Source organism: Lethenteron reissneri, chromosome 29 (genome assembly GCF_015708825.2).
Source record: "Lethenteron reissneri isolate LAM-NWPU_2019-01 chromosome 29, ASM1570882v1, whole genome shotgun sequence".
NCBI lineage: Eukaryota > Metazoa > Chordata > Hyperoartia > Petromyzontiformes > Petromyzontidae > Lethenteron > Lethenteron reissneri.
The window spans coordinates 11,418,860-11,432,938 of record NC_083807.1 but is presented as its reverse complement, the minus strand read 5'-3'; the positions used below and the strand labels follow the sequence as shown (position 1 = coordinate 11,432,938).

The 14,079-nt window shown below is 43.3% G+C and overlaps 1 protein-coding gene across 1 annotated transcript in view; it reads left to right on the top strand.

The window, feature by feature from the left end:
• Positions 1 to 14,079, top strand: part of LOC133349241 (visinin-like protein 1) — a 51,444-nt gene that overhangs the window by 16,797 nt on the left and 20,568 nt on the right. Inside the window, exon 3 of the mRNA XM_061562568.1 lies at positions 11,711 to 11,887. Within this exon, the coding sequence (XP_061418552.1) occupies positions 11,726 to 11,887 (162 nt within the window). The 5' untranslated portion in view covers positions 11,711 to 11,725. The remainder of the gene's footprint in view (positions 1 to 11,710; positions 11,888 to 14,079) is intronic.

Here is a 14,079-nt window from a genome sequence, read left to right as displayed (position 1 = left end):
GATTATGGAAATGTGGCGAATTGCTCTTTACGGAACGTAACTTGGCACTGCTTGGTGTTGGGCAAGAGTGGTGTCACTCCAATATTGGAGTGACGCCAAAATTGGAGTGACACCAAAACCAAGGTGGTCAGGAGATAGGAGTGTTTATCCCTCATGTGTTTGGGGTTTCTCTAGGTATTCGGATTTCCTCCCAAATTCTCAAAAAGTTGTTCACAGTGTTGTAAAAACAACCTGAATGCAGTGATATTATGTTATTGCGTTCCTGTGTGGCATTATTTGTAATGCACTTAAATACGCATACGTACCATTTATGTTGTGTGTGGGGGGGGGGGGTTGTAAATCTCAATTTTATTTTTTTATTACATCGTAACATTTTAGGACTATTTTATGACCAAAAAAATACCTATGTGGACTGTAGGAATTTTAGATGTTTAAGCAATAAGATCCAATGTATTGTGTACAGCAAAGTGCTGTATTGTATTTAAAATATATAATTGTTCATAGTTTAACTTTGCAGGAGCCACACTGCGGGCAGCAGAGGGCAATTGCAGTGCAATCCATTGTTGTACTGTGCTATGATCCCATATCATTGCTTCCCACCTTCACTAACCAGCACGTTGGAGTATGGTCAAATAACCCCCAACGACCCTCATGGCATGGGGTGGCCCTTTTCTGGAATGTTACCCGGAGGAGATGGCTTTTGAAGTCGTGAACGTCCACACACAAATCTGCAAACCACCAGGCAAACGCATCCGCGGCACAACTTAACGTCTTGACCGCCACGTGACCCTGCGCAGGGCAGCACGCAGCAGCGGCCCTGCTCGCATTTACAATGAAGTGCCACTGGGCAATGCAGCCCGGGGAGAGGGTGTGAAGCTGTCTGCTCGTTGTATAATCGCGGAACATTGTCAACACTTTATATTCAATAAAGGTCAAAATTGCAATGAGCCCCGTGTCATACATATGCATGCAGGCACAAGCCATAACTTCATACGCTATGCATAATTGCATATCTTATCTTGGCTCTGCATATATTGAATCGCTCTGCAAATATCGATTCATAATGTAACGATTCGTGGTTTAAGAATCGTACAAATTACAAACGACAACAGCTGTGACCAAAGCACCCTCAATGCGCTCGATCTTGTCGAAAAGTAGGCATTGTGAAGCCTGGTCAGTAATGAGATGGTGTTGTAGGCTTGGGCTGCGATGGGGCCAGGAGATTGCCGCACAACGTGGATTCTTGAATCCATCCGCAGAACGTTGCTTGTGTTTCGATTTAAAGCTTTCCTGACTGCAGGGATTCATCTTCTTGTTTCTTTCGGTAAAGTCACGTAGAATGGAAATAAGAAAATAATAAAAATAAAACATAATAAAATAATTCTCACGACGTTTCGGCCACAACGCAAGCAGCCGTCCTCCGGTGGAGAACAGGTCTGTCGAGAAGACATAATAATTCAGACTCTGTCTTCTCGACAGACCTGTTCTCCACCTGAGGACGGCTGCTTGCGTTGTGGCCGAAACGTCGTGAGAATTATTTTATCGGTTTATTTTTATTATTTTATTATTTCCATTCTACGTGACATTACCGAAAGAACCAATAAGTTGCTTGTGTTGTTGCGTCTCTTGGGTGTGCGCAGTCTCTGGGTACTCTGCTTCCTTTTCATGGGCCAAAATACTAATTCGTGGAATTGGCCAAACATCCCATTGCAGAACCCAACTGAAAGTGAGTTTCAAGACAAGGATTCAACTTTTCTGAATAAGGGGCATTATTATATTGTCATTGATAGTGAGCTGAGATAATTTAGGAGATTAAATTATCACAATGAACTCATTAAATCAACTTTTTACATGTAGTTTAGCAATTGCCCAATTGTGTGTTAGTGTACGCAAAAAGTATTAAACCCAAAAAGCAAACAGTTGTTTTGTTAGTCGCTGAGGCACCAAGGCTCCGGAAAGGGCAACATAACATTAAAACAAAACATTAAAGCTTCGTTAATGGAAAATTTAACTCCCAAGCTGGTGACCTTAGACTAGGCTGAGACCGCTGTACATGACATGTGGCAATCACGCGATGTGTATGCAAGGCACGATGGGAGTTGTGCCTTCCTGCTGGTTGTGAGCACACCTTTGTGTGCTATTAAATGTGCATAATGAGGCAAAGAAGAAACACAACTGGCAACCATCATGCTCAGCATAGTAACAGTAACATCCACAGGCTAAAGTTTTGACAATGTGCTTTTTCCTTATGTTCATCATGGCATGCCTTCTGCAGATTCTTACAGAATGGATTTATTTTGTTCCCAAAGCAGAAATTTGTAAGCCGTTTTTTTTCTCACCATTTTTGTGCCAATGGCGGGCACACTTATAGTGTTGACGTAAACATCTGACGAGATGGTCTGTGCGAGGAGAGTATGATCACGTTCCGATGTTGCAGCAGGAGCCGCCGCAAGAGGCTGATATTTTACGTCACTCAACGTTATCGCGTTTTTATACGACAAAAAACCGAGATCATTCCGCGTATCCGAGCGATCGCATCGTGATAGCAATGGCACGATTTACAATCCTGGACAGGGTTAACAATAAAATTGACCTTTAAAGGATAACGTCACGAAGACTTAAACATTGCAAAAGCATTAGGGAGATGGCAGGGTGGTTCAAGGGTCAGAGCGCTGAGTCAGAAGTGCTGAGATGCCATGATCAGCGGGGTGCTCAGGTGTAGCGAGCTGATGGTCATGGTCTGATCAACAATCGCTGCGTGAAAATAAACACGTGTCACATTTTGGTTTTTCACGTCACGTGGTTCAATTCCACCTGTGTGAACTGCTGTGGTCACATGGCCTGGCGGTAGCACGTGGACTGCTTGTTGCAGAGGTTCACGGTTCCAATCCGGCGGCCGCCCCGGTTATCACTGTGGGTGTGACAAGCATAACAATACTACGTGCCATCCGCTTCACACCTCTGATGTCTTTAGTAAGGGTAAAGCCAATGTGTTGCCGGCATCAGGGTCCACGTTTTTTCAAATGCTAAATTACTCAATTAGGATTATACTTAACGATCATCGCCCCCCACTGGCAGGCTAAAGCCCCAGGTCAATCTTGCAAATGAGGCTCATCCTGCTCGCTTGAGTTCTCAACTAGTTAAACAAAATATTCTTGAAACTATTGGTTTGCCTGCTGTGCTACAAAAAACAACCACTTAGCATAGTGCAGGGGCAAGTGTGCACCTTACTGTATAAATATAAAGAGGCACTGGAAGGTTTGTTCAGAATAACCTCTGCGCAACATTTTTGTGAGGTTTTCAGACTCGCAAAGGCACACGGCTCTGCGAGATTTCCAAATGCATTCTTTGTCTCATGATATGACACCAAGAGCACACCAGGAATATTATATTCTTAGGTTTTTTTTCGGTAAAGTCACGTAGGTAAAAAATTAAAATTAATAAAAGTAAAATAAAAATAAAATAAAAATCACGACGTTTCGGAGGCAACACAAGCTTCCGTCTTCAGGTGGAACCGTCACAGCACGATTGCTGTATCAAGTAAGAGAAATTCCAAGAAAACCGTCCTTGTATATATACTGGTTGAGGGTGGGAGGAGCCAAGGCAGGCCCCTGGATATTATTATTATTATTGTGAAGTTAGTGCGGCTGAAGTCGCTGCTAGGAATTAGCCGTTGTTGTGTAGACTGGTTGAACTGGGAGGTTCCAAGAGTTGTTAAGGTGCGGCTGCTGTAAATGGGACACCAGGAATAACATTTGGAAGAAGAAGGGAAAAAAACTCAAAGAAATGTTCACCAACTAAAAAGTGAACAAACAATTAGTAATTAAACACTGTAAGGTTAGTCTATATATACCTGTGCAATTCAGATCCATTGTCTACCTATTTCAGTGCATTGAATGATAACACCATGTAACACGATTTTTGTTCCTGGGTAGTAAGTGTCATTTTCCAATTGCTTATGCATCAAAAGTACAGAAAATGGCTGTTATTCCCCACAAACGTTGCTTTTGTGACCAGGACTTTACGTGAACGAAAGACGCAAATGCACACCACGTTTTCTCATTGAAAATAGGTATATTTCAAAATATCACTGTCCTGGTCACAAAAGCAACGTTTGTGAGGAATCACAGCTATTTTCTGTACTTTTGATGCATAAGCAATTGGAAAATAACACTTACTACCCAGGAACAAAAAAATATATCTATTTGTTACACAGTGTAATGCACTGCTGGTGGAAGGGCTTCCCCTCATCATCATCGCCATCCTTCCTGGTCCTGTGATGGCCACAATCTATCCTCGCTCTGGCACAAGATGGCGTCTCCTCACTCCCTCCTCCGGTGGCTGTCGTCCTCTTGGGGGTGTTGCCTCCATCAACTGCCATTCCATCACCGGTCTCCTCCCATCGGCCATTATTATCATTCCTCCTCGGGATGTGTCCTGCCAAAACCCGCTGACTTTTCTTGGCATTCGCTTACTGTTCCTGATGACCGGTTATATCGATCTCACCACTTTCCAAGGTGGATTTATTTTGTTCTTATAAGCGGCTACAACTGTATGCGTGTTGAACATCTTTAAACATTCGATTTGCCAAGCTACTCTTAAACAAACCACACATAAGCGATATAAAAAAGAGAAAAAAAGCTAGAAACCCGTTGAGTGTGCGGCAGGAGTTGTATTCACAATGACCGGGTGCATGCTTTTCATGGCCTCTCTGTTCAATTACCAAATCCAGCTGATGGTAAATCAGCCCCCCCCTCACTCCACATTTACTGCACGCCCATCCATCAATTAATGTTCTCATCTCTCCTGGGCAGATGGCCAGGAGGAGTGAGTTTAGCCGGCACACTCTGATGCACCACTCGTCTGAGCGAATGCCCAGCCACGTGGTCCCGAACGCAAATTAAACCTTTGCGTGTGGTTGTTTCCTAAAACAAGTTTGGAAGAAGAAAAAAAAATCATGCTTATGCATGGCTTCTGGAATGCTTTCCAAATTTTGTTTGTCCTTGGACGTATTTAATTTGATGCACGTATGGAACGCCGACGCAGAGCTGTGAGTGCGGAACACGTGGTTCTTTTGTTTCATAGAATATTGGCGCAAACATTGTGGGCCATTCAATCAGAAACAATTACGAGAGTGGGAAAAATATTCCCTTTTGATTTGTGTCACCAAGTTGGACAATTTGGTCTATTTTCTACGCAGAAAGTCCCTAATCGCAACATAACTTATATTAACGTTTTGTTCATATTGGATAATTGTTAGGAATGTCATTATAACCCTATGTAACATACATACACGCATGCAGATGGACAGAGCTGAGGCATGCATGCTTCAAACCGTCGTAGGAAAGCATAAAAAAATGCAATTGGGCAGCAGTAGAGATAATTCTACCGACTCGCGCACCACATTCCACTAACAATTCATCTCTTCACCCTCCTACAGCCATGCGGAAAATCTCTTTTTTCTTTCTTTTACAGTCACGTTGGTTTACGTAACGTAAGTCAGCGCGATTGTCAAAGAACACGTCCTGATGTCCATGCCGCCTTGCTCCACGTTGGCGGTTCTTCTCCACTTTGCAGGTTTTTGTTTTCTTTCTCCGGCGTGTGATTTGATTGCGGTTTCCCATTTGATTTATTTATGCTACTGGGACACGGATCCATTTGATTGATTGGGTTGATGTTCCTTTGTAGAATAAGACGAGATTCCCTCCGAGATGCTCTATCACTGTCGCAAGGGGAGACCTGAATTGGGGACAGGTACAAAGGGAATTGTCAGACAATATTTACAAATTAGCTGTGAGTGTGTATTGCGAATGTAAAATTCGAATGTGCCACGGGCACAGGATGGGCAACGCTTGTGAATAATATTGCGGCATCTTTAAGCATCTTGCTTTTCGGCATACGTGGTGCTTTTAATAATTGCCTGCAGAGGTTACCTGGCAGCTCCAACAGGAATCGCAAACCACCACGGTTTGCTCTTGCAAATTATCAAGAATATTTCAGGGCGAGCATATTAACCATCCACAATGTGGGATTGTGCCGCGTGTGATGTTTGCCATGATGTCTGTCTTTTCGCTCCGGCACGTGGAGCTAATTGTCAGACATCATGCCCAGATATTACAATTATATTACAATTCAGTTCCTAAAAAAGCTCCCAGCACGTGGAATTGAAACGTCGGATATCGTGTCGAACGAAACGCGGTGTAACCCGAAAACACGTCGGAGAGCTACAGAGCACGACCCGCGCCGTATTATCAACAATGGAATTTGTAAACAATTCCATTCGGAAAAAGACCTGGCCATCACGTGCCACATTCCCCACGGATCTCTGGTTGTGTCAGACGCAAAACGCTGCGTGACCATTGAAAGCCAAACGACATTCCGCTCTGCAAGCACGCGACGTGACCCGTTATCACGACGGCCTCATCGAAAACGAATTGCGGGAAGGAATTAATTAAAAGAGGAAATGAACTCGCAAATTTCTGAGGCTCATCCTCAGCAATCTTATATCGTCATCTCCACCCTCCTCCGAGCACACCCTGAGCACCGGGGCTCTTCTGGCTTTGCCCCTAACGGTGGCGTGTGCTGGGTTTAAATGAGAAGGTATCTGACCCAGATTTGGGGCCATCATCAAAATCAATTAATGCGTCCGAGTCGTTAGCGAACGAGGGAGATCCCCACGGTAATTATAGGGGATGGTTTGCTGATCATTGTGCATTTGTCACCAGCTTCCCATCTACCAGTAAATCGAGCTAAATGCTTAAAATAGAAATTGAGGAGAGATAAGAGGAATGCATTAGCGTTTCCTGAACCCAGTGTTCATGTCATTACAGCGACAGACCCTTTCTTTATACAGTTTATATAAAAGTGCCTTTTGTTTATTCTTCAACGCTGCTCAGGCGGCTTAAGAGAGATGGGCTCTGCATTTACCCCACCACCATGATCTGCCCTGTGCTTGAGTTGGTTAAAGAAAATGGTGGAGGGAGAGCAACTTGCCTTCAGTTTCAGAACACTGAGGCGGCACTGCCGAAACCCTGAATATGAACATTTTTATCCTGCGCAGAGTAAAGGATGCAGCCGCGCGGTGTAATGGCTAGCACACCGGACTAGCACATCAGAGGTCACCGGTTCGGTTTCCTGAAGCGTCAGTTGAAGCAATGACGCAAGGTTCTTAAGTCTCCCCGCCTCTGTCCATCCAGCAGTGTCAATGGGTGCACCGCAGTGAGCCAATCGGCAGGTTGCGCGTGGTGGGGTAAACTGTGGTCATTCCCAGCTCTCCCAAAATATCTGTCCAGCCGTGGCAGAGTTGGCCAAATGCCCTCGAGAGGGGTCTCTTTCGAGCACCCCTTTAATGGAGACCCCTCCGACAATAGTGCCGTGAAAATACAATTCCAAGGTCTCGTGTTTACCTCGTTATGCAAACGTAAGCCATATTTTCACGTCGAGGGAGTTATCAACGACTACGCAAAAGTGCACAGGGACAATTTGTTCATAAACCAGGGGGGTCGGTAACGAAAATCACAAGAAGAAGCATATTTTCGAACTTCGGGAAAAGAAAAAAACCTCAATAATTCAAGAGCCGCAATGCATTGTGATGAATACGAGACTCAGGGGCAGAAAAATTGATCATGCATCGCGTAAAGAAATGTAAATGTAACCACAATATCACCATAATTCATAATCAACGTTTTGGGTTAGATCGCGTTATTTATAAATGTGTCGTAACCCTCCACCACCCGACACGGCCAATCAGCAAAAAAGTGTCACGTTGACAAAAGACAAATTGTTCACTGCTTTAACCCACCGGTGTGTTGAAGAGTGAAACCACAACATTTACAATTTTTGGGTACGACGTTTCGCTGGTAATTGCATCCAGCATCATCGGGCAATTCGCTAGAATGGTGAGGCTCTGCTCATGCTCCCGGTCTTAAAGAGCATCAGCAGGGTGACGTCATCACCATACTCATTACATTTCTATAGTGCCTGCACGTAATGTATTAGCCTCGAATATATGTAGACACAAACATCTGACGACAATGCTTCATTGAGCAAGCTATGTCATTAAATGCGCCTTGAAGACTGTAATGCTGCCAGTAATATTAATTTAAAATTGGAGCTAATTTCATAGCTTTAGTTCTAGCCGAGATGCAAAACTAAGCAATAACTTTACCGTTTCTGCCCTCACCACCAGTAATTAGCATTTTATGTGATCACTTTCATGAACACCTTTAATATTTCCTTCATAAGTTGTTTATCAAGTACGTATTTTTTTACTATATATTAAGGGGAACGGCGGCACAGCAGTTAACATGATCCCGGGAGCTCAATTCCTGGCCAAGGCTTACATCATTGGCAAGTTAGCATCTGGACCTGTCAACATGGTCAAATATGGTCACACAACCCCATTGGCCAACATGGCATGGGGAAGCCTTCATCCAGCAGTGAATTGACAAAGGCCTGTAAATTATTATCATTATTATTGAATTCTTTATGAACTTGTGTAGCAACTTGATTCTGTACATGGTAGGCAATTACTTCATCAGAATAGTAACCTATACAATAACTGATATGTTATAAATGGACCACTGTCGACCCATATATAGTAAGGGAGGCCGACTTGGACACAGCCCTGCGTTGAGACTTTTAAGGTCATTCCTCAATGCCCTGTGAGCCTCTGCTACCTGTGTGTTGTTCTTAAAGGACATGTATGTGTCATGGAAATTAAAACTTCATGAAGATATTAACTAAAACCCAACTTAACATCACTCCTAATAAGAATATGTATTACACAAAAAAATCACAAGGGAGGCTCAAGGCTTTTACAGCAGAATCTTCCTTAGAACGTTGGGCCAATTTATTATTGCTCCTCAAATAAGGGCAATTTCATGAACATGTTATATAAGTTGCGGTAAAAAAATGTCCAAAATGAGATCGTCATGATGATATTTTAGATACCATTATTTCAAACATGAAACCTATAATAACGTTGGCAAAAAATCCATCTAATTACTCGCCTCTTCTGTGACAGACAAAATGTCCTTAAAATATGGCCACTATTAAAATAGCTCGGCAACCTACTTGCGGTACTGCCTATCAATATCGACACCCTCGATGCTCACCAGGTGCGCGAGTCATCATCTCGCACATGTCTACAGCGCCATCTCTGCGTGTTCCACGAAACCGGCTGCAAATCATCGCCTCAGCCCAATATGACCCCCCCCCCTTAAATATACATATTTTTTCTTTTTTTACGAAACCGTCACTGCCTGCATTAAAGTCTCGCTCGCTGGACCGACTCGAGCCGCGAGCTCAAGGTCTCGGGGAGACTCATCACACGGCGCAGTGTCGCACACTCGGCTATCAAAAAAATGGCAGCAGCAGCTGGAGAGAACCCGCGTGGGGGGCTGCCTCATGGTTTATGAAGCCGTAACTCCATCTGTTATTCCTCGCACCCTTGCAGAGTGCAATTACCTAACACCGCAAGAGTCTGAGCCCTATATAAATTAATCTGCTCGTTCTAACGCATCAACGTGAGGCGTATTCCTTTATTAAAATGTGCAGCCTTTTTATTGTTTTCAGGCCTGTGTTTGGTTGACCCACACCTGTCCGTCTTTCAAAGAGTCCAAGTTAAGGTGAAATATGTTAATGCCGTATAGTGTCATGGTAAATACCCACAGTGCTTTGCAAGTCAAATCAGAGTGCATATACCAACCTGGGCTCCACCAGCATACTTGCCTGATAAGACTTCCAGATTGTAGAGGCCTGTGCACACTTTTTGTCTCAGATGGTGGGCACTCTCATCTGCCGAGGAAGACATTAGCACGTCGTCCACCTCTTTAAACTTGAATGCGTTCCATGAAAACGTGACGACTCTTACAATTTAAATGCATCGTCTTGTTTTAACTTTTAAAATGGCAGCTATTAATTTAGAGCACTCAGATCCTTCATAACGCACAATTAGAAATTCTCATTCTGCACCAACATTCATAATTATTTCTGATGGAATGTCCCATAGTGTATGTGCCAATTATTTATAATTTTAACTAAAACAAAGCTCGAATATGTGCGTGGTCACTGCAGAAGCAGACGTCCTACACACATTTAATAAGTACAACACATCCGCATAATTCAATGCTGCTTTCTTTCATTCTCTACAGCGAAAGAAAAACGAAGTCGACCCTTACGTGTCCGGTTAGCAGTTTGCCTGTGCATCTTGGTTATATTTTCATCTCCTGGGGTTCTCAACCACTGTCACTGCCCGTGTTGCTGTATGCCACTGTTCCCCCAGAACAAGATGTATTTTGATTTGATATTAATGGTAATGGGGAAATGTTCCCATTATTTTTTTGAGTCTGCAGGTGTCAATGCTGCTTTGTATGAGTCTAATCTAATTATGTTGCTGCTGTGGAGTGGTTTAGCATGGGGGTGGGGGGTTAGTTGAAATTATCTGTGCTCGAAAAGTGTATCCTACTTAAAGGCATTCACAAAGGTAAATGCGTTTTATATTTAAGAAGCTATGGGAATAGTCTGTGCCGCCACATGACCTCCCCGACACGTACAACACGTGTTGTCCGTCCCCTAGGAATTGCGGGCTACCTCCTGTGGGTCGGAGGTCAATTTTTGAGTTTGTAGGTGACGAGAGGAATCCTTTGGGATGATGGCTTTCAGAACATTGTCATCAATATTAATAAAGGGTTTCTAAATGGGGACAAGCTTTGGGGGTAAGTGAGCTCGGATATCACAAAGGCTCAGGGTGATTAAATTGCCATGGTTTGGCACCGGATGGACTTGTTTGTGTCCAGCTATTCGGATGCAAGCATTTTTTTACCATTTGCCCTTTTGTTCACAGAAGAATAAATGGTCTATCGTCTGTCAGTATTGTCACTGAGAGCTTGTTACACGGCAGGATCGTGATAGGTGGCTGGGGCTTGGGGAGGCTAAGCAAACTTTGTTTTACAGACACATTATAAATGCTTGCCACTACAATTAACAATAATGTTCAATTGTCTAGAAAATGTGTTTCTCATGCATCGACATTGTTTTGCCGCATCCTAGAACTCGGAGTGTGTGGATTATCTGCGTCGCGGATTAACCATGGTAATGAAACAAATATAAAGGAAATATTTAGCTTTTACTCACCCGTTGGTTTGAATAGCCACTGCTCCTCACTCACTGTGGGTCGGTGACTCACGTGACCAAAAAACCAACGTCTTCAAGAAACAATAAAAATATCTTCTTCATCTTAATAGCCATTCTATGTTGGTAAACAACACATTGCGTTGTGTAACCTAATTCACATTTGTTATGCCCGATTCATTTTTTTTTTTATCTGGGCTGCCCCTTCCCCCATTGCCCCAGATAATCGAGGGTTGACTATAATATTTTTTTAATTTACAGCCTGCATATATAAACGACAATTAATAATGTTATTTACATTTTAAGCTCTTTTTAACCTGGTATATGTTGTGTTCTTATTATCCATTCAAGTTGAATGTCTACTTTTTTCAGTATTATAATTCAAACATCACGTTTCTCTCCTAACCAATTTTCACCAGTTGTAACAAACAAAAAATACTCTGAAGGCATTGCCAGATTTTCCCATAATGCTGCACGCCAAAAGCAATGTCGATTTGCTGTTGAGCCAGTGAAAGATGTTGTGGAGCCTTGGTGAGCAATGACCTCAATGACTCTGTCCTCTTCTTTTACCCCACAGCTTTGACCTCTCGCGATGGGCAAGCAAAACAGCAAGCTGGCTCCAGAGGTGCTGGAGGACTTACTGAAGAGCACAGAATTCAACGAGGCTGAGCTGAAGCAGTGGTACAAGGGCTTCCTCAAGGACTGCCCCAGCGGCAAGCTGAACCTGGAGGAGTTTCAACAGCTCTACGTCAAGGTGTTAGATCGGATAAACTATTTTCACTCGCAATCTCTTTCCAAACATGCGATTTCACCAATCGTCACCTTTGGCAATTCTTACCCTTTCAGAATTAAAATCAGATAACTGTCTGGACGTTTTACTTCAGAGATGTGCAGAACGCTGAGCGTGGGATTTGCCCACAACGGCGCTCAGGTCTCTGGGCTCAATGTGGCGCTCTGCTGTGGTGACATAAAATTCCGCTCGTTTGCACGGATCAGTAAAACGTCAATAAAAATCCATGTTTTGCTTTGTACCCGGGGTCTGTGGCCGGCTGCGCATGACAGGCCATTTCCCTGCGATAGATTTTTTTTTTATTCCCGAGACACAATTACGTTGATCGCCCTCACTATGGATTGTTTCTTCTCATCCACGGTTATGCCACTTCAGCAGATATGTCTAAGCACATTTTAAATGCCCGGTTGTGTTTTTTTTATCACATCCATCCATTAGTGTGAGAGAGAGAGAGAGAGATATCATCGCAGCATGTTTTTGGGGCTTCCTGACTCTTTTTTTTCCTCTCCGTTATCTTGCTGCTCAAATTGCTGGTGCAATATGTTTGTTTATTCCTGTTTTTCATTTCGTTTTTTTTTTCATTATTTTTGCACTCATTCTGTAACATATAGATGAGAGACGTTTCTTTGTGGAGGGTGCAGGGGAGCGATTGAAATCATGAGCTTATTATGCTACAAATGAATGTCTGTGCTCAGAAAAATGCAGCACATTTGTCATCGTCACCAGCCATGATCTGTTCACTGCTCAATTAGCGCTTAAGCGGCCATCTGGAACGCTCTTCCTTCTGATATTAGGAAGCCACTGGAGCTATTCATTTTTACATCTAGATTGAAAACTCGTTTCTTGAGAACTGCTTTTTGTGTTTAGTTTGTTGTCCTACCCCCGTACCTCTGATTAGCGCGGTTGGCTGCTTACAGTGCGAAAGAAGTTCAACGTGCATCCATACAATCAAGTTGTCCCCAAGTCATCACAGTCTTGTGATGTGACAATTCTTGCGCATAAGCTGATCTCGTCAATACAACTCCAAACTGGGACGTGCCCTTAAGTGTGTTCCCTCCTTAGCTGCCACTTTATTGTTAGTCTCGGCTACTGCCCATCATCCCTCCTTCTGACGTGTCTTGGCCCATGCTCGGTTACTTTTCCTAACAGTCAATGCAATGTCTCGGATTTGCATTTGATCCCCAATCCGTGTATTCCTCTTTCCGTTTCTCAGTTGCAATTCTCAGCGTGCATCTCTCCACGCTTTCTCCGTGCACTTTGCACCTTCTGCGCTATTTATTTTGTCAACGTTTACGTGAACCATCTGCTACCACTGGTAATATAACGCTGATTAGAAAAACTCATTTAGGCATGCCGTTTTGTTGCTTTTCATTAAGTTCAGTTTTCCATAAGCACAGTAAGATGTGGGTGAATGAATGTGTTCTGGAATTATGATGCGATTGCCAGATGCCGGGCTTAATGTCAATAGGAATGTAACTTTTTCACTTCCCCAGTGGTTCGACACGTGATCCTCATGGCGGTAACCCGGGGTACCCAATAATACTAAATGGGCCGAGGCAATTAAATATTTTATTTCTGGGACACTATTTTCTCCAGGGGTGTACTTCACTCCGCGACTGGGGTACCAATCAATCCGAAATCAGTGCCACTCCGCCATGTCGAAACGCCAAACATCAGCATAAAAAAATTTGTCATGGAAAATTTAAATTTGGATAGTACATCGTGTACAGCTCGTCCAGATGAGTCGTTTGCTGCATCGCCGACCATCAACAGACTAAAAACGACTGCATCATGGACATGATGCGAGAGCCGGGGTACTATGGTAACCCTATGGGACCCCGGGGTGAGTCGTTTGCTGCATCGCCGACCATCAACAGACTAAAAACGACTGCATCATGGACATGATGCGAGAGCCGGGGTACTATGGTAACCCTATGGGACCCCGGGGTACCATAGTACCGCAATAAAGTTAAAATGTCCATGAGACAGAGTCACTTAAGGTTTTTGTTTTTGCATTTTTACCATCTTTATTTTTTCGTTCATTATCATATCTAGTTTGTACTGTTTTATGCACTGCATAATTTGTGAGTATTTCGAATGATTCATAAAATTAGTTGATTCTTACAGGTACAATTTATTGCATGGATATTGGGTCT